General features: G+C 38.0%; 2 protein-coding genes across 7 annotated transcripts in view; one reads left to right on the forward strand and one right to left on the reverse strand.

Annotated features, from left to right (window-relative positions):
- uts2r2 (urotensin-2 receptor 2) overlaps positions 1–1868 on the reverse strand; it is a 116925-nt gene extending 115057 nt beyond the window's left edge. For 2 of the 3 annotated variants that reach the window (XM_052032745.1, XM_052032744.1), the window contains exon 1: positions 1409–1868. In XM_052032745.1, coding sequence (XP_051888705.1) covers positions 1409–1491 — 83 coding nt within the window. In that variant the 5' untranslated portion in view covers positions 1492–1868. The remainder of the gene's footprint in view (positions 1–1408) is intronic. The other variant, XM_052032743.1, reaches the window with a different exon arrangement.
- On the forward strand, positions 861–16297 carry LOC127579799 (hexosaminidase D-like). Of its 4 annotated transcripts, none has more exons than XM_052032741.1 (13): positions 861–891; positions 3098–3255; positions 4564–4673; positions 6194–6281; positions 7307–7471; positions 9214–9397; positions 10444–10515; positions 11266–11467; positions 11908–11990; positions 13143–13218; positions 13876–13980; positions 15112–15201; positions 15349–16288. In XM_052032741.1, exons 2-13 carry the CDS (start codon positions 3127–3129, stop codon positions 15521–15523), a joined length of 1479 nt encoding a protein of 492 aa, XP_051888701.1. In that variant the 5' UTR covers positions 861–891; positions 3098–3126; the 3' UTR covers positions 15524–16288. The 4 variants fall into 4 exon arrangements, with proteins under 4 accessions (XP_051888701.1, XP_051888700.1, XP_051888699.1 ...); XM_052032740.1 differs by lacking the exon at positions 861–891 and adding an exon at positions 923–1012; XM_052032739.1 differs by lacking the exon at positions 861–891 and adding an exon at positions 1160–1344 and having other exon boundaries at positions 15349–16297.
- The last annotated feature ends 4112 nt before the right edge of the window (positions 16298–20409 follow it).

Consider the following 20409-nt stretch of genomic DNA (forward strand, 5'->3'; position numbering starts at 1 on the left):
CAACATTTGTCCCTACACCTCCTCCGTCCCCAACATCCAGGAACCCAAACATCCCTTCCAGGTAAGGCAGAGATTCACTTGCACCTCCTCCAACCTCGTCTATTGCAATTGGTGCTCTTGATGTGATCTCCTCTACTTCTGCAAGACCGAGTATAGACTCGGCAACCAACTTGCGGAGCACCTGTACTCTGTCCACAACTGCCACCTTGACCATCACGCAAAGCAGCCTCCTTCCATGAACTCCAGCTACACTTTCTGCCAACTCAGAAAAGCAGCTAACATAATTGAGCCCCTCTCCCTTCTGACAGAAGATTGAAAAGCTTCAAAGCTTGTACCACCAGACTCATGGGCACCTTCTATTCCCCTATTATCAGACCTTCGAACAGACCTCTCATATGCTAAAGGCAAACTCTTGATCTCCAAATCTACTTTGTCATGGCCCTTGCACGTTATGTTATTTACCTGCACTGCACTTGGTCTGTAACTGCAATACTATATTCTCGATTCTGTTTTCTTTTTACTACCTTGTGTATGGCTTGATCTGCCTGGATGGCACACAAAAAAATCTTTTCACCGGGTCTCGATACATGTGTCAATAATAACCAATACCAGTGAATCCACTGTAAACCTCTACAGCAGTGACACATCCAATGATGACCTGTAAACACCAATGCATGCAGTTCTGACATGCTCACTGCAGCATTACTAATCTGCAGGCTCCTACAGCGTAATGGGTGCAATGGTGACCTTTGAGCAGAACTACGATCCATTTATCACGAAACCCTGTAGCAGAGATAGGTGTAAAGGTGTTCTGCAAACCATTGCACCATTGTTCATTTGTGACCTGCAAACTGGTGGAGCAAGGAGCAGTGCTGACCTGCGCAACGTCAGGTGGAGTATTTGAGACTACAGCAGTGCTGCCCCTTACGCCCGTGCAAGTGCAATGGAGACCAGCGAGGCACTATAGTTGGGCACAATAGCAACAACCCCCGGCTGCATGCTACCCTATGCAGTAGGTGCAAGGTTTGAGACACTGCCACAGTGCTGGGCCGCGAAGCCCCCACCTGTGGCACTGCTGCAGGGAAGATCTGCTACGATCCCCATTCACCCCCCCCCTCCCCCTCCCCCTCCCCCTCCCCCCGCAGCAGGGAGCGGTGCCGGCCTGTGCAGCTGCTCCGATGCAGTGCTTGGACGTCAGCAGCAGACCCCAGCAGCGGGACGAGGGGAGCGCCCGGGCTGACCCCCTCTGCCCGGCGGGGGCCCGGACATGCGCACTGGGTCTGCGCCGGGCCTGGGACGGGAGACGCCGCGTCGGTCGGGAGCTGCGGGGAGGCCGGAGACCCGGTGCGAAGCAGCGCAGCCCGTTCCCCTCACCCCCCCCCCCCCCCCCGCCTCCGCCTCCGCCTACCTGGGCCGGGCCTGGTCACCGTGCGGGCCGCGGCCGCTCCTCTCCTCCGCCTTTCTGGAACTTGCTCTGCGCAGGGCCGACATGGCGGGGTGGAAGCCGGGGAGGGGTGTGGGGAAGTCTCCGGTCCGGGCAGGACACAGACGGCCGAGCTCCGGCACCAGGCCGAGGCGCGGCACCGCTGCCACGCTGCAGCCCGAGGGCGGGGACTGTTCCCTCGGAGCGCGGGAGTCGCCGATCCGGCCACCGCTGCAGCAAGTCTGAAGCACAAGCCCACTGGACCGTCAGTGGAGAGGGCGCCGGGTTTGTTTTTGGGGGGAAGAGGGTGGTGTTAACTGATCATTGTCTCCGGCCTGCCCCTTTTGCTCCTGGGTGGGAAGGTCCCCTCCCAGTTACCTGTTAGTGGACAAGCTTCACACTGCGTGGCTGGTGTTTGTGTTTGGCACCAATCCTGTGTTTGGACTTTTAGCGCATTGTGTCATTTCAGGGGACTGGCTGGCATGTCCTTAAAGGGATGGCAAAGCTGCTTTATACATGCTTAGAAAAAAAGAAAGTTCAGTGAGATAGCATGGTGTCCCTGACACCACCAACATTTTTCCACTGCTCTTCCAACACCATGCATTCTGACATCTAACTCAGCCCAGCATGCACATCTCTATGGATGAGTTGCTTATCATGGATGCCAATGCTGGCAATTGATCGTGTGGGAATATGGCACAATCCTCTAATGGATTACAACCAGGATGAGGAGTAAACCACACATCTCAGTCCCATTCCATTTGACAAGATCATGACTGATCATTCTTAATTTCATTTCTGATTTCTCATGCCTTTCGTTTCCTGGATTCCAAACATCTATCAGTCTGAGCTTTAAATATTCTCAATGATTTATCATCCATAGCCTTCTGGGGTAAATTCCAAAGTTTCACAACCCTCAGGGTGAAGAAATTCTTTCAGAACTATGGCCTTGTTCTTATCCTGAAACTATACCTCCTGGTTCTAGAGTATATAGGTAATATCTTGTCAAGTCCCTTCACACATTTAGGTCGATTCTATTTGATTTTCCTTAAGAGATTTTCCTCTCATTCTCAGTCTGGTGAAATATTACTGCGCTGGCTCTAGTGCAAGTGTAATCTGCTCAGGAGATGAAACGTACATACAGTTCCATAAATGTAAGTTCAGCAAAGCTTGGCACTATTGCAAGATTTTCTTTCTCTATATTCCAGCTTTCTTGTAATTGAGGCATATACGCTATTTATCTAATTATTGCACCTGCATGCACGTCCACACCCACAGCATGGTTTGTATTTAAGTTTATCACCTCAAAACATGGACACTTTCCCATTCGTACATGAAACCTGAGTATCGGTTGAAGATTACCCTCAATATTTTGGGTGCAGAAAATTTGTCAAAATGTGTTTGTGCTCCACTTGATCATCATCAGATAGAATTGTTTTCATTTCATATTTCTGAGTTTGTTTGTAACACTTAATTGAGTGTGGATCTGTCGGAAAGCTAATTGGTATAATGGTACAAATTTGAATATTATTCCTTGAATATTTTAAAGGCTAACAACATTATTGAAAGATTTTGCTGCAGCCCTGAATTGTGTACAAGGCATCTCGATATATTGTACAGCTTGGATGAAAATAAGCCAGTGCACAAAGATAATTTAAATCTTTTTTCCTTCAGGTGGCATATTGCCTTAAATTGTTTGAAAAATGGCAGATGGTCAAGGGGATAAACCAATGGAGGCAGATGTTAAAATGCTTAAACCTCCACAGTTAGGTTTGAAATTGGTTCATCTGGATTTGAAAGGTGCACCACCCAAGATCTCCTACCTGCGTGAGGTAATTTACCAAACAAAATGTGTGGAATTTGTTATATTTCTTTAATAATGACTTTGCAGTGCAACAAAAAGTCACTGTAACCTTCAAAAGGTTAGCTATTGTTAATGATGTTTGGCCAGCAAAAGGTGTTATCTGATTGGTGAAGCAGTATTTAAAATATGGTGTCAAGCTTTGGGTGTATTTACGAGGATGTTAGAGCCAGAGAAAGGATCAGAAGGGATAGTTACTGAGTATTAACAGGTTTATTTAGGACAGATTAGAGGAATTGGGCTCTCTTCATTTGAACTAAAATTATTGCCTTGGTGTCAGTGAAGTGTTGGTTCATTTAATTACTGATATAAGGGAGATGTCCTATGAGGAAAAGTTAAGTAAGTTTGGCTGATACTCGAGTTTAGAACAATGAGAGTAGATCTCATTGAGACATATAAAAATATGAAAGGGATTGGGAAATAGATCACAAATGGCTGTTTAAGCCAGCTGGAATGTCTAGAACAATGGGACATAGTATCAGTATAAGGGGTTTTGGCATTTAGGACTGAGGTCAGGAAACAAACCTTCACACAAAGCAAAGTAAATCTTTGGAATTCAAGACTTCACAGGCATGCGAATGCTTAGAAGTTGATTATATTCAGTGCTTATAGCATTAAAAAGAGTAGTTATTTAAATATTTGAAAATGACAAAAGTAGAAGGAAAATGTGATTAAGTGAATAAAATATTTGGTAGATCCCTTCAATGCTGCAAAGTTCTAGGGTTCTAGTGATTAATTTGGCACAGCAGTTAAAAAAAACTAAAAATGATGGCGAATTTTTGAGTGTTTAGAAAAGCAAAGAGCTGTTTTGACCAACTACTTGTCAGCTGTGATTAGCCTGTAGGTAACACTGCAAGTCAAGTCAGAATATGAGGTATGGAAAGGCAAATGTTGTATCTTAGAAAAGATAGGAATGACAGTAAGTTTGACTTGTTTAATGTTCTGCTCTAATTGTTAAATTCCAACTATGATAACTTAACCCTCACCACATTGAATAAAACAGAGGGTGAAATAACTATATTCCTTCTGTAATAAAATGGCAATGATCTGAATTTCATTGTTAAAAGATCTGAATCTTACAGATTTTCTATTTCTAATATTAAAAGAAATTTTAAATTTTTTTCTAAAATGTCTTTTTTTTGACTTATCCTACTCTTTGCTATTATTCAAAGATCACAAAACGTTACAGGAAAGATTTGTTGAATAGAATTATAGCATGCTGATTAAGGCTTTCAGACGTAAATTGAAAAAGGTCCATTGCAGTTTTTTTTTTGTACAGATCTTTCCTCTGTTTGCACACCTTGGTGCAGATGGTATTCTCCTGGAGTACGAAGATATGTTTCCATACGAGGGAAATTTACAAGTTTTAAAATCTCCAAATGCTTACAGGTGACTGATATACAAGTGGATTAATATTTTGTTAGTGGAAATGACGTTGTTTTCTTCTTAACCATAAGATGGCATAGTAAACCAAAACAACATTAACGAAAAAATGCTTTAAAATGTGGAATTACCAGCGAGCATAACACAAATTAATTAATTCCAATTGTTTTAAATTACTATTACTTTCTTGGCATAAAACTAGGTCACAATCCTCTTTGCAAAGCCATCGTGGTTTACTGTCATTTGGTTGTATTCACAACTGTGCATACAGTTCACACCACCACAACCCACTTTACAAAGCTGTGCAGACTGCATAACTTGGATGCTTCCGGAAGTGGCATACCAGCAATTACGTGGTCTGCCAGGTGTGAGCCATGCCTGTCTTCTCAGTATTCTGTGACATGCATTCTGGTTGCCCCTCCATCTCCTTGTCCGTTATGCATTGTGGATTTCAGTAGGTAAGATCATTTACATTGTGTTAGCAGCACCTCTTTCTATGTTGCAAATACAAAATAAATCACTATTATTTCATTCTTTTGCATTGTTTCCTTTCCTAAAAATAAATTACTATATTTAACTGCACGTGAAGCAGATGGACCAGTTGATTTCCTGTTGTGACCATGTGTTACATGTTACGATGTGAATATGTTCACAGGCACATAATATAGTGGAAGATCTCAAAGCACATATTCTCAGGTCTGTGTCTCCCATTTTATTCTTTGTCCAGGTGCTTTGAGATGCACAAACTGGCTCTGGTCAGATAGGTAGTTAGAGCCAAGCTGTGGAGCTTTATATTGAAATGCAGTGGATGGCAACTATGAAGGGCTGTATCAATTATGACTGCCGCAAAATCTCAAATGTTACTTAGGTGCTTGGGTTGGAAAATCTGTCAACTGTTGGCCTGTAAAGAGTTTCAAAGGAAAATTAAGGATCTCATTAGCAAGGGAGCCAAGAGGATCGTCACTGTCACGCCTCTGGCAGTCAAGTACAATCAAACTGAGCATAAGTGGAAACATCTAAGAAGACATATAGCTGTTAAGGCAAGAGGTCTATCTCTTTTGGAGTGCAGAGAAGGAATCCATCAAAAACCTAGACCTGCAGACGGATCAGTAGTCTGGAGTGAATTTACTGGAGAATTTAAGAAATCCTTTCCTTTCGGTTAAGAATTGGAAGCTGCTCTGCCATTCACATGCATTGATGAATTCCATTTTCCAATACAAAAAGAAGCAGATCCGATGGTTGGTGCAGAAAATCAGCCATGCAAGCAAAGAGGAAAGCTGTGGTCCATTCTGGGGCAACCTCAGAAGAGCAGGCATGCAGCAAAGATATTTGTCAATGATTGTGTGAAATGCTGAAAGGGGTCTTGCATGTTTTCTTCTGTGAGGCAGATTGTCTGGTTATTCTGTTGGAGTTTATTTAACAACTTGATGAAATTCAACCAGCTCTGTGGGAGACAGGAACAAAGAGCTTGTGCTGAAATGTGATGTGTGTGGATGTTCAATAATGAAATACATTCTGCATTGCAGTCCTTCTGACATCAAAGATCTCATGGATCTGGCCAGGACACTTAAGTTTGAGATAATTCCATTAGTGCAAACCTTCGGCCACATGGAGGTGAGTTTAGAAACAAAAGAAAATAGTGAGGCATTTGTGACTAACTAATAAAATTTTCAATATATTCATGAATAAAGTTACTGCAAATTATGGTTACAGAACACAATGTTTAAGAAATTATTAGCACGTGTAACTTAAATCAGTCTTGTATTTGTTTAGAATTAAATTCCTGATCAAAATAAGGAAATATTCATAAAATGATACATAATTTTATCATGTTGGTATTTTAAATATGGTACGTCAGAGTAATATTAGTCAAACCATCTAAGTAGAGATAGTGGAAACCCTCTATTTTGGCTGTGGAAATTGGCTTTGATCTGTTTGCAAATGGTTGTACATCTGACCTATGTGAAAGGTTGGTATTTTACTATTTCATTGTCTATTAGTTCTGGATTTCTGTACATGCTTTTAAGTACAGGAAGTCTAGATTTATCAAATAGCATAACTCTGTATCTGACACTCTGGATTTTTGCTGAACTCTGGAGAATTGTTTTTCAGGTTGTACTCTGGTTAGACCTGAATTCATTTGGGATACTGGCCCTTCAGATTAGGGGACATAGGAAGCTACGTAATTTTTTTTTCATTATTTTGCTTTAGCTGCATGTGTTTAATTATCTTAAGTATTTTTGCGTTTTTAATTTTACTTATTTTTAATATTTTTAAATTATTTACCTCAGCTTTAATATTTCTTATTAAAATCTGAATGTCAGAGACATTTAACATCTCTTAAAATGTAACAGAACTTTAAAGCTAGCAAAGTCCTTCCCCAGTCTTCGCCATCTGCAGCCCAGTTGCCATTCGACCACATCACTGGACACAAGGGCCAGCAAGATGGGCCCCCACATCCAGCTGAGATGAGTTTAAACTATCTAGCATTCACAAATAGAAATTCCAGGCAATTCAGCTTGATCTTGCCATTGAGAAATACAATAACTCTTGAGAGATTAGAGAAATTAAGAAAGAGCATTTTTTAATGTTAAGCTGGCATTGATTTTTTTTCTCTTTTTTAAAACTTGTTCCCACAGTTTGTACTTAAACATAAAGCTTTTTCTCACCTTCGTGAAGTGAAAACATTCCCTAACAGTCTCAATCCACATAAAGAAGAGTCTATGGAATTGGTAAAGTCTATGATTGACCAGATAATGGCAATACATAATGACATAAAGTGGATACACATTGGATCAGATGAGGTATTGGTATCAGTTTATTATTGTCACATGTACCGAGATACAGTGCAAAGCATTGTTTTGTGTGCCATACTGACAAATCATGCCATACATAGTTACATCAAGGTAGTAAAAAGAAAACAGAATGCAGAATATATTATTGCATTTACAGAGAAAGTGCAGTGCAGGTAGACAAATGAAGTGCAAGGGCTAGGACAAGGTAGGGTGGGAGATCAAGAGTTCTCTTTTAGCTTATGAGAGGTCTGTTCATGAGTCTGATAACAGTGGGTAGACACTGTCCTTGAATCTGGTGGTACATGCTCTCAAACTTTTGTATCTTCTGCCCAATGGGAGAGGGGAGGCTGGTTTGCATGATGAACTAGGCTGCGTTCACAACACTGCAATTTCTTGCGGTCTTGGGTAGAGCAGCTGCCATACCAAGCTGTGATGCATCTGGATAGGATGCTTTCTCTGCTGCATCTGTAAAAATTGATAAGAGTCACCGGGGACATGCTGAAATTCCTTCTGAGGAAGTAGAAGTGCTGGTGTGCTTTCTTGGCTGTAACTTTCACGTGGCTGGGCAAGGACAAATTGTTGGTTATACCTAGGAACTTGAAGCCTCTCAACCATCTCCACCTCAGCACCATTGATGCAGATGAGCATGTATTCCACCCCACTTCCTGAAGTCAATGACCAGCTCCTTCGTTTTGCTGACATTGAGAGAAAGGTTGTTGTCTTGACACCATGCTACTAGGCTCTCCATCTCCTTCCTGTGCTCCGTCTCATCATAATGCAAGATTATGCGCAAGGTTTAATGTTTATTGTGAAAACTTGGCCAACTGAAACTTGCTAGCAGCTGTCAACATTTCTCCACATAAGCATGACCAAATTTGGGATTACTATGACCCTAGAAGTGCGCAGCCTGCAGACTACTCAACGCCAATAATATTCCACCTGCACCCTGTTCTTGGACTCCACAATGAATCCAACAGGCAGGTCATTAACTTGATTTAGTTCTCCAGCACTTGCAATAGAATATCTGTCCACTGAATTAGCTGCAAAAGACAAGAATAAGTATGGGGTAATTTATTTTTCTAATTAATTGAGCTTAGTTAAATATTTTGTGATTCTTTTGAAAGGTTTTAGTAAAGACCTTAGTAATTTTCATTTTGTGTCAAAGGTTTCATTGATTTTTGAGGTATTGTTTTTGAATGCCAAGGGCATTGGATTTAGGACAACACAGTGACACAGTAGTTAGTGCTGCGGCTGCCCAATTCAAGTAACCCAGGTATGATCCTGACCCAAGTGTATTCTCTGTGTGGAGTTTGCATGTTATTCCTGTGACTGCTGGGTTTCCTCTGAGTGCTCCGGTTTTCTACGTCGTCCCAAAGATGTGCTTGCTGATAGATTAATTGGCTACAATAAATTACCACTCTTATGGGTGGTTGGCAGAGGAATGCAGGGCATGTGTTGATGGGCATGTGAAAGACAATGGGTTACAGAGAAATAAGTAGGGAAATGGGACTGATGGGAATGCTCTGAAATTAACTCGGTAGGACAAATGTCTTTCTTCTCTGTTGTGAACAAAAGTTGAGTATATGGGACTGTACTCCCACAAAATAGATGCAGAAAAGATGAACCCATATAGGCAACTCATCAGCAAGTTCTGCCCCATTTTCTTCGGAGGCTGTTCAGTCAGTCTTGCAATGCTTTGTTCTAAATGCCTTATTTAAATGAAAATTAATAATCTGCAATATTACCTTTAGGTTTATTACCTTGGTGATGGTGAAGAATCCAAGCAATTGATTGAGCAAGGCCAAACTAATAAAGATAGTCTGTTCATGTCTCATGTGAAAGCAGTTGCAAGTTACATCATTGCTACTCACTCAAATGTAAAACCTATCATGTGGGATGACATGCTCCGAAATATCAGTGCAGATAAACTTAAAGGTACTACTGGTTTTTCTTTGTCACTGACTGTTTGGAGGTAAAGGTTAAAAAATAAATAAATAAACATTTGGTTTCATTGATTTGTTCAGCAGGCCTGTTTTTCGGCATAGTGCTTATGCTCATCCATACTACTGTTTGATTTCCTTACTGCTTTGATTTTTAGTTGACTTGTTTTTTAATCCTATAATCTCTTTTTTGTTGTTCTTGCCATGGGGGTTTGAGGTGTTGCTGCTTTGAGTGATAAATAAATTTCTTCATTAGCTGTATATCTCAATATTCAGATTTATAATAAATTCCCAAGGTCTGTGTTGATTTTTGTCTAATGTAGTGCCTATTATGCATAATACTTGTGTGTCCTTATATTATGAGGTTTTGCCTTTTGATTTAGTGGTATTCATTTGGATTTTCTCAACCAATGCCAGGGTATTGTAACAAAATTATCAAGGAACTACAGTCATTTTTGATGTTTAAGTAAGAATAAATCAGAAGATATTTTCAGTCTCATGAATGTGTTAATTTGGTTTATTCATAATTGAAATTAACATTGAAGCAAAATTTAAATTAATATGCAAATTATTTATCTTAGATGAATTTAGAAAAGGTTTGTTGCCAATAGTAATGTAGCAGGTTCTTTTAAGAAGAATAATTATAGTTTTAAAAATTTGAAGTAATCTATATTTCAACTCTTAACGGTATTCCCTGAATAATTATAAGGTGAAACATATCAAAAATATTTGCTGTTTATTTGCTGCAATTAGTTGATAGTTTTTCATAATTAATATTAAAAATGTGGTTTCTTTCAGAATTTATGGCTCTAATAGAATAATAATATTTGTACCAGGATGGTGACATCCTTAATTGGCATCTGTAAATAATTCAAATACAAATAGTTATGAATTGAGAAGTAATCAAAAAGTTTATATTTATTTTGGCATTTTATAATCAATTAAGTTTGTGTTCTTTATTTAGAATTTTTTTATTTATTTTGTTTTTGTCATTTGATGCATGTATTAATTCATAATTTGCTTTTTTTTATCTCCCATTAGAATCCATGTTGGATCAGCTGGTTGAACCAATGATCTGGGTATATAATGCTGATCTTGATGTGCATAAAATGAGTAAGTAAAATTATTTTGAAAATTTTCAGCATCCATAAGATAGTGAAAGTGATAAACAGTAGCAGAAGTGGTTCAAATTTGAAGCAGTGTGTAAACTGAAAAGGTGCAAACACATTCAACGTTAAAGTAGGTGAGCTTTGTGCTACGTTGCAACCCAAAAAGGGAAATATGAAATATAGCGAAGAGACTTGTTTAAAGACTAAGAGGGTCATGTATTAGATCATTGGTAAGACAAGATGGTCCTTTAATTCTCTTTCTTGTAAGAAATTGCATCATCCTTTATCAGAGTGATGATGTTTATTTCTACTTTCAACATTTTCACATGCTGTAATATTTATAATTAAAAGGCCTTAATGAAGACTATTGCAAAGCTGATCTAATTCCCCCTGCCAGTAAGATTGAGAAATTTCTGTAATGTATCCATGATTACAGGCTGTAGCTGCCAATTTGATTTAATTAATTACCAGTACTTGTTTTCTTTGGTGCATTTTAAAAATTATTCTCATGTTACAAATAATGTGTCACTGTTTTGAAAAATTGAGCCAATGGGTATATGGCTTCGAAAGACACATCCAATAATGTCAATCAATTTTCTCGCTAAAAGTAAATCCGTCACTTTGCTGCCCAGATGAGGCTGAAAACACATTTTAATTTGCATTTGTAATAAACTGAGATGAAATGGTGTTTGTATTAAAGATAATAGGCCAGATTATATTTCATAATGTGATATTAATTTGATTTATTTCACAGTACTTCAAATACAAAAGTATCAAAGCACAGGATTCTCTCAGATGTGGTTTGCAAGTGCTTTTAAAGGAGCTACAGGTGCAGCTCAATGTCTAACATCCATTAGCTATCACTTAGCTAATCACCTGCAGTGGCTGAATGTAGCTGAGACTCTGCCAAAGAACTCCATTCATTTACAGGGGATAGCAATCACTGGTTGGCAGAGGTATGCAAGGACCCTGATTTTGCACTGTTTACACCAAAATCAAATGTGAATCAATCTCTCTGCCTATTTTCTTTTGTTGATTATTCAGTATGGCTTGTCGAACGTACTCTTCTTTAAGTCGACTGCTATTATTGCCTTGCTTAATTTTCCTCATCCTTAATAACAGATCTGCGAAGATTGCTAATTTTCTTCTTAATTGAAAAATGTATCTTTGTATAAACCATAGTTCTTTTTTCTCAAGTTACTTATTCAGTTTAATGAGAACTTAACCCATTTTCAATTGGAGATTCTTAATGGCATCCAAACTTGTTGCAAGGATAAATCTTCCTCCAATATATTCTCCAGTACGTTTGGAAACAGTGTGCGTACAAACTAAGAAAATAGTCAAATAATGTAAAGAGCAATGATTTTTCTGTTTGTCTTTTATCTTGTTTTGCAAGGTATGATCATTTCTCAGTTTTGTGTGAATTACTTCCTGTGGGGATTCCATCCCTGGCGGTCTGTCTGCAGACCTTGAGACATGGTAAGCCCTAAATATATATTGGTGCTTAAATACCTATCAGCTTTATATTGTAAAGACTTCTCTGTCTGATCCATTGTTGGTTTGGAGAATTCTACACATTGAGCGAGAAATTTCTAAAGTAGTAGTAAATTTCTAAAGTAACTTCTGTTGGATGTTTTTGACTTAGAATTGGTAAGGTATGACTACTTGTTGAGCAGACATGTGGCAGCCAGAGGATAGGAGCATTGCTTAAATATGTTTTTTTTTTCTTGCAGCAACATTTTGTTTAATTTTAGAACTTTCCCTTCCTACAGAATTCCCAAGTTTCCCTTTGTATAATTATTTTCATCACTGTTTCCTTCTCAATAAATATCACGAAAATTAAACAGCATTTACTTTTAACGTTAGTTCATCTTATCACTAGGTTATGTACTGAACAGCATCCCCATCAAAGTTCAGGTTCCTTTTCCATTGTGATCAGCAGAGATATATTTCACTTAGATCAAAGGTTTCAAAAGTTTTTTTTAATGAATGATTTTGCTTTCTCTGTGTTAATATTCAAGCAAAAGCACATAATTCACTGTCTTTACTTCGAATCACAGACACAGTCTAAATCTTTTTAAGTTTGTTTCAGTGCTGTTGCTCTGAACAGAAAAGCAGTGCAGTCTCCATTTGAGAACAGTTCTGATAAATGTATGTGCAACTTTTATTCTCAATATACTTCCAGCTCGAATGAGACTGAAAAATCAAGTGGAAATCACATGTAGGGAGTATGGTGTACCTGACTGCTAGCGTAAATACTGTGAAACAATACATGCATCCAAATAAATATGTGTCATAACATCTATATTACATTTATTGGGTGTATCATTGTAAATAATATCAAACTAGCCCAATTGTGGAAAGTCTGGGAGAAATGCAATATCACATGCTTCATCTCAAAATGATTTCCATTGAGAATTAGATCCACTAACAGCCAAGATTAATCTCCACTTGCTTTTGAGTGGATTAACCAGGAGATTATTGTTCTACCTTGATAGTTCTACTAATATCAATAAAGCCAGGCACAAAGTTTTAAAGTTATTTTAACTGGAATGATGCCCTTTTGTCCTACATCTGGAACAAGAATTATTTCCCCAAAATTTGAAAAATCTATTGTGTGTTCTAAAATAGGAGTGTTCTCTGAAAAGGAAGAGGAATATGTGAAACAGTCTCTTGGATGCAAAAGTCTAGGAATTAATCTTCTAAGGTAACTGATCAATGGATTTTATTTGTCATGTTGTATTTCATTAGAATCTTCCAGAAATTATGTCTTTTGAAATTTATCTCTTTCAATTCTTATTTAGAAAACAAATACAAAAGTGAGTTTGGTCCTGCACAGTCTATTTCAATTTGGCATTCATTATCTGAATAATATGTAATAAAAAGGAGAAGGGAACATTGTATATTTGCTGGGATGTTACTGAGGTGAAGGGATAAATTTAAAGTTTGGGCTTTCTTCCTTGTAGTAAAATCTTCAAGGGATAGCCCAATAAAGGACGTTATCTTTATGAAGGATTGTAGTCAGAGAAATGCCTAGAGATGTTTTATACTGGTCAGTAAAATGTGAGCAATCAGATACAAATTTAAGTCAATCACACAATGCCTAGAGATGTTTTATACTGGTCAGTAAAATGTGAGCAATCAGATACAAATTTAAGTCAATCACACAAGGAATTTAAAGATAAGGTTGGAAAAGCTATCAGACATATTTATTGCTGTTGTGATTTGCCAGTAACAAACAACACAACTGATAGCATTCTCGTGAGGATGGTAAATGGCAAGTGACAGCAGTTTGAAAAAAAATAAGCAGTAATTGACAGGTAAAATGTCAGTCTGAGGAGATTCTGATATACTTGTTTTTTAGCATTGAAGATGCTGGCAGTTTTCCAGGCAGTGAAGTACTTGACCACGTAACTTACGTTATCACTTACCTACAGGAGTCTGTTGATAAACTTCTTCATGAAAACATGTAAGAACTCTATTTTTTTTAAGATTCATATATTTTGGCAATTAACAAATTTACACTAAAAAGTTGAAGTGCTGAATACTATTTCACTCATAAAGTTAGTGGTCTAGGTTTTCTGGCTGAAGGCATCTCTGGAGAGGATAGAGCTTAAGTTCACTTTGAGAATAGCCTTTGTTCACGGGCAGCTTTCTGATCCTATGATCTAAGTACAGAGGCCGAGGGCTGTATTTTCCACCAATCCTTTGTAACTGACTACAGATAAAGACCTGTTCTGAAGGACCCCCAGAAAAGCCAGCCAGAAATATTTTCGAAAAACTTCTTTTTCTTAAGAATTATAGGTCGCTGCTGCTGAGGTTTGTGCAAAACTTATGGGAATTAAAAACAGAGTTCTGAATTGTACCCCAAATACTATATGTCCAGAAATCTAGTCACAGAAATATGGTGCTATACTTTTCATTAGTGATATCCTATCTATCCATCCACATGATCCAGAGAAACTCCAGGCGTTTTATTTTGATGACATTTTTGTGGTCCTCCAAGTGGGATATATTTGCACTGAGATGTATGTTACTGGGTCACGAACAACTTGTTGATGCTTTCATTCAAATTCCCCTCTCCACTGGTTGGATGAAAGCATTAACCTGTTTGAAATACTATATTGTGTTGTCCAATAATGAAACAATGGCCTTGTATGTTATAAATACTCAGTAGGCTTTTATATATTTGCTGACTGTCGTTCTTCCAACAAAGTTGTTAAATCACTTAATAGGCATTAATTAAGCTTCAAAATTTATACAGTTTTTTCAGCATTGTTTCATAATGATTTTTTCTTAAAAACTTGAAATAGAATCATAGAATGATAGTTACTGAAGTTATTATATCCTCAAAGTGAATTAATGAATGCATTTCTTTGATACAGTTTAAAAAAAAGTCAGAAAGCATTTGGCTTCAACTGGATTTTTTCCCCCAACTTAAGTTTATTGCTATTCAATATACAAAATTATTGCAGATTATTAACTATACCTTTGATAAATATTAGCTCTTATGATTAGGATAGATGTTTCAGGCATTTTATACATTTTAAGATAAACTGGTCCAGTTTCAGACTTTTACCAATTTTCTTTCTTTTATTAGATATGTAAGAGGATGGTTCAGTAACTACCACAGAAGGAGAAAATATGTCCACCCTGGCATAATTCAGAACTTTGAAGGAGAAGTTAGAGGGTATGATTTTATTTTGTTGGTGCTTTAGTTTGTACCATTTAATATGTATCTTAAACTATAGAAACAACTATTGATCTAAAACTAACTGGCTGTCTAATGAAACAGAAGCATTACTCTAAATAATAATGGATAATAAATGTCTTCTAGTGTCTATGCACATTGGGAGGCAGCTGTAAGTAAGCTGCGTACAGCAATGGAAAGAATCTATTATCCAGATACTGTGGAAGAGTGGTTAGAAGAATACGTTAACCCAGCTTTGAAAAAGTTGCAACACTTCGTGCGAGATATGGATGAAACTTTAGCATCAATTAACATAAAATAAAAAAAAACACTTGTTTTTATCTCCAGGAAAAGTAATTATATTGACTTATTTAATCTGAATACATGACTGCTGCATTTGGTGATATACTGTTATGTTAAGTAACAAAAACAAGAAATTAGCATGAAATGAGGATATTTAAATCACTGAGATCCACCATGTCCAACAGAATGCATATAGTCAATCCTGGTTTGGACACTACCTGTTTCATCCGCTGAGGTATCCTGGCATGGACAATACCTCTCAAATGCTGAAGTGAAGATATGAATAAAATCTAAAAGAACAAGTTGCAGACAATGGCCGCCATTTCACAATTCAGTTTCTGAGACAGTAACCTCAGTTCACAGAAGACTGTGTTTCTGTGTATAATTTAATTGCTTCAATAGAAACTTACCTTCAGTCCATTATCCAGCTCTGTTTTGAATAACATAACTGAAGTCAAACACAGTTAAATTTACAAAAGATTCTAAACTAAGGAGAGAATTGCTGACAATGGAGTATGGAAAAATTGAGTTAATTTTCTCAGAGATTGACGACTGAAACAGTAACAGGGATCAGTCTGGAGTATGTCTGCTTAAAAACAATTCTCAAAGTCAAAAGTTGAGTTCTAATAAAATAATTACTGTGGACTTACCATCTTTTATATTATTCATTCTGCCATGTGTTGACAGATCTTTTATCTTATTAAATATTCAGTTTAGATTTGACTTTGATAATTAAAACAAATGTTAAAATTTCCTGATGTGAAAGAATAACTTAATAAATTGATTGAATTCTAAATTGTTTCCTTTCATTTTCACCATATGCATGAACATTGAAATTCAATTCTGTGTACATAAATCATAACTGCAATCTTAAGGGTCACTGTTGCAATGAATTTGCACAAGACGCATAACTAGCAACTACTGAAAAGTAAGCTTTATTCAAACTCTTAATTGCAAAGACTAAGTGTAAGCGCACACTGCTTGCACAGTACAGTGCTTGCCAGAGGCATGAAGAGAGCAATCTCCGTCAGACTTGGGATATTTAGCATTTTCTGAATCCCACTTCTTGCAAGTGTTGGTCCAAGGTTTTTGTGTGGTCCCAAGTTCTCATCATCTTCCAGAGTTCAGTCAGAAGTTAAATCCTGTTTACAGGATCCATCTCCCTCCTGTTCCTTCTGTTATCCTGTAAGGAGACTGTTTCACCTTATCAGTCTGATCCAGATTCAACCCATCTGTGCTATCTGTGACCCACTGCAGTTCAACTATTGGTTGCCACTGTGTCATCTTCTATTTACCACTTCATTAAAGTATAGCATCTTAGCTAGAATTACTGAGCCAATCAAGTTCAGATGAGTGCATAATTAATTATTGCCCACAGTTCATTGAACACAGAACAGTACAGCACAGGAACAGGCCCTTTAGCCACAATGTCTGTGCTGACCACGATGCTAATTTAATCTGCACATGATCAATATTCCTCCATTCCCTGCCTGTTCATGTGCCTGTCAAAATGCCTCTTAAAAGTTGCTATCGTATCTGCTTCCACCATCTGTGTGTGTGTGATTAAAAACTTGCCTTGTAAATCTCCTTTAAATTATTCCCCTCTCGTCTTAAAGCTATGCCCTCTCGTCTTAAAGCTATGCCCTCTTATTGACATTTCTGCCATGGGATAAAGATTGACTATCTGCCCTATTTATTGCCTTCCATAACTTTATATACTCCATCAGGCTGCCTCTGAAGCTCCAGAGAAAACCAAGTTTGTCAAACCTCCCCTTATAGCTAGTACTCTCTAATCCACACAACATCCTGGTGAACCTCTTCACCCTGCAAAGCCTCCACATCCTTCCTGTAATGCAGTGAATACAACTGCACACAATACTCCAAAAGTGGCTAACCAAAGTTTTATACAGCTACAACTTGACTTTTATACTCAATGCCCCAAGCAATGAAGGAAAGTGTGCCATACACCTTCCTTACCACCCTATCTTAAGATCAAGATTCCTTTCTTATGTCTGGTGGTCTCGTGATCAGGCTTTGCGGCATAGGTATTTCTCCAAGCCGATGACTGTGGTTATAGAGCTATTGAGGCTTTGGTGTCAACCAGGGGTGCCTTCAGAGTAAACATGCTGTGCTTATCTTGTCACAGCTCCAGCTATTCGTAGTATCAGTTTAGGACTTTTTTCCTAGTAATGTCAATACATTGTGAATTCTCCCACAAGCTTGGAGTGAAGAATGGAGATAGCAGAGTGACACTAAATGTACATGTACCAATGATTTCATTATTTTGGTTTGTATTTCATACTTGATTGTCATTTCTGTGGAAAGAATCCTGTGTCATTTTACTTTAGCTAGGGTGACCTGATGTTCCAATAACTGGTAGGATATCACTTGTCACAATTTTCACAGGTAAATTTAAACCTTGAGAAAATCATAAATTATAAAGACTCATGTGAAAGGCTAAATGGCAGAGGGACAAGAATTTGCTTTTCTGTCATTATGAATGTTCATGCAGAAAAGTGTGTCTATAGTGTAATGCAGTATCCGAAGATGGAAGGTGATTTCCAAAGTATTGCACCATTCTGATTGTGAGGTAATACTCCTGTGACTTAGAACAAAAATGTCACAAATCCTCCTGTGAATCCTGCTGGGGGAGTGCAACACCCTCTGAGCTAAGAAGCTTCAATTACAAAGCCTCTATGCTGAATTGGCATTTGCAACAATTGCATTTAAACAGGAGCAAATGACAGGCTTGGGGAATTTGTTTCTCGGAAGCACACCTTTATATTAAGAAGTATTGTGGTCCATAATTAAGTCCTACGAGTGCCCTTGATCATTTACAGAGTAGCAATTTCGTCTGCTGGATGGTGACATTTAAGTGCCACTTTCTCAACAAGTCTGTGCAAACAGCAATTAAACATGAGGATTTCCCAGCTAAGTGGAGGCAAGGAGGTTAGACAATTTTTGTGTCACTAATTCAACGAGAAAGCATCGATATCAATAGCTAATGAATGTAAATTGTTAGAACATACCTATAAATTTCACTTCCACCAGCCAAAGAAAATACAACATGGCAATAATACCAGTAAAAAAGTCAGGAGAGATGCTGGTATGTATAAAGTACTAATCAATTAACACACATAGTAACATCCTCACACCACCAGCAGTCCCCACTAATGCACACACAAAAATACATACTGATAAGATAATATGTGCATGTTTATTAATTTATATGCCACTAACTACCCTAAAAATGTGTTCAAGTTTTCTACATTTGCTATTAAGTCACACAAGTTACAATAAGTAACTGCTGGGAGATGCAGAAGAAATAGCTTTCCTGTGAAAATGATCTGTAGCCCAAATGACAAGATGAAATTTATTTGAAATTCTACTAAAAGCATAAGAAAAGAGCCATGTAAGTACAACAGCAATTATTTCTTTCAGGACAGAGACCAGAATTTTCTAAATCAGAAATGCACAGGGAGGGCTACATTTATAATCCAAATAACTTTCAAGGGCCATTCCTGAGAAATCTTGTTATTTTAATCATACATCACCACATGTTTAAAGATACGACGCCATAGTTTTCTGCTCACTGCTCCACTCATCACATCTCTAGTTGCCCTACCATTTTGCCAATGAGATTAATATCTCCCGTAAGAAAATTCTGAAAATGTTCAGCAGGTCTGACAGCATTTGTGAAGGGAGAAACAGGAAGTTAATGTTTCAGGTCAATGACTTTACATCAGAACCATTGAAAGGTCATCAACATGAAACTTTAACTGGTTTTCTCTCTCTGCATGTGTGCTTGCCTCATTGAGTATTTTCTGTCTTATTTCGGGTTTCCAGTATCTGCACTATTTTGCTTTTCAACATCTCCCATGTTCTTTTTAAAGTACACAACATTGCTGGGTAAGGAGAAAGGTGTTTTATTTGGAGTAGGACCCAGAGAAGACCGTGAGGCAATGATAACCCTACATTCGGAGATAAACTCTACAAGGCAATACGTACTCCAAGCCATTCAGAAAAATACATAAGGCTATTTTTTTTATATAGTTAGCTGTTCAAACAATTTTTTCAGGAGGCAAACATTTAAGGGAGCTGGATATATTTCTGCCCTCAATAATTTGTGCCTTTTGCATTATTGGCTTTAACTGAGAATCCCTCAAGTTCAAATACACATGCCTGTCTCTAATTAGCAAAAAACAAACTGCAAGGGATGCTGGAACCAGAATGTTCATTCAAAGAAACTTACAGCCCAACATTCCCATACAGCTCTTTGAAATTGCAGTTCGAGCCATTGCAAAATCTATTTCCACCAGTGCCACCCAAGTACTGTAGTTCAGTGTTACACAATGACAGACTTGTTCCCACCAATCCTGTACCCCAGTGTTAGGCCGTGGTATACCTGTTCCCACCAGTACTATACTCCTGTATTTTATGGTGTCAGACCAGTAATCACCAGTACTATGCCCAGTGTTACATAGTGACAAATTTGCCCACAGTGTATTGTGCACAGCATTATTGGGACAAGCCTATGCCCTCCAGTACCCACTTCTCATTGACACTGCTGTCGAGTGATATTTACTCTTAATAAGACAGGCATTAATAATAAATGAATAACTTTCAAAAAGTACTGCACATCATTTTCATAGAAAGATATACCTGTATCCACCTGTGCTTTACTATGATAGATCAGTATCTACTATACAGAGACATACCTACGTTGTGGAGCAAATGAATCGCTCACATTTCCCCTCTTGGGTCAAAGAGTAACTTATTTATTCGATCAATATTTCACCTTGTGAAGGACAGAGAGAGGCCTATTCACCTTATCAGTGCAGTCCACACTCTCTTCCCCCATTTTTTATACACATTCAGAGATAACATAAAGCATTTCCACCAGTG

This window comes from Pristis pectinata, chromosome 18 (genome assembly GCF_009764475.1).
Source record: "Pristis pectinata isolate sPriPec2 chromosome 18, sPriPec2.1.pri, whole genome shotgun sequence".
Classification (NCBI taxonomy): Eukaryota; Metazoa; Chordata; class Chondrichthyes; order Rhinopristiformes; family Pristidae; genus Pristis; species Pristis pectinata.

Excerpts from the sequence above, each read along its gene's own strand:
- LOC127579799 (XM_052032741.1), top strand. The coding sequence starts at position 3,127 with ATGGCAGATGGTCAAGGGGATAAACCAATGGAGGCAGATGTTAAAATG. Across the intron at positions 9,398-10,443 it reads CAGTGCAGATAAACTTAAAG|AATCCATGTTGGATCAGCTG; the intron begins GTACTACTGGTT and ends ATCTCCCATTAG. Across the intron at positions 11,991-13,142 it reads TCTGCAGACCTTGAGACATG|GAGTGTTCTCTGAAAAGGAA; the intron begins GTAAGCCCTAAA and ends GTTCTAAAATAG.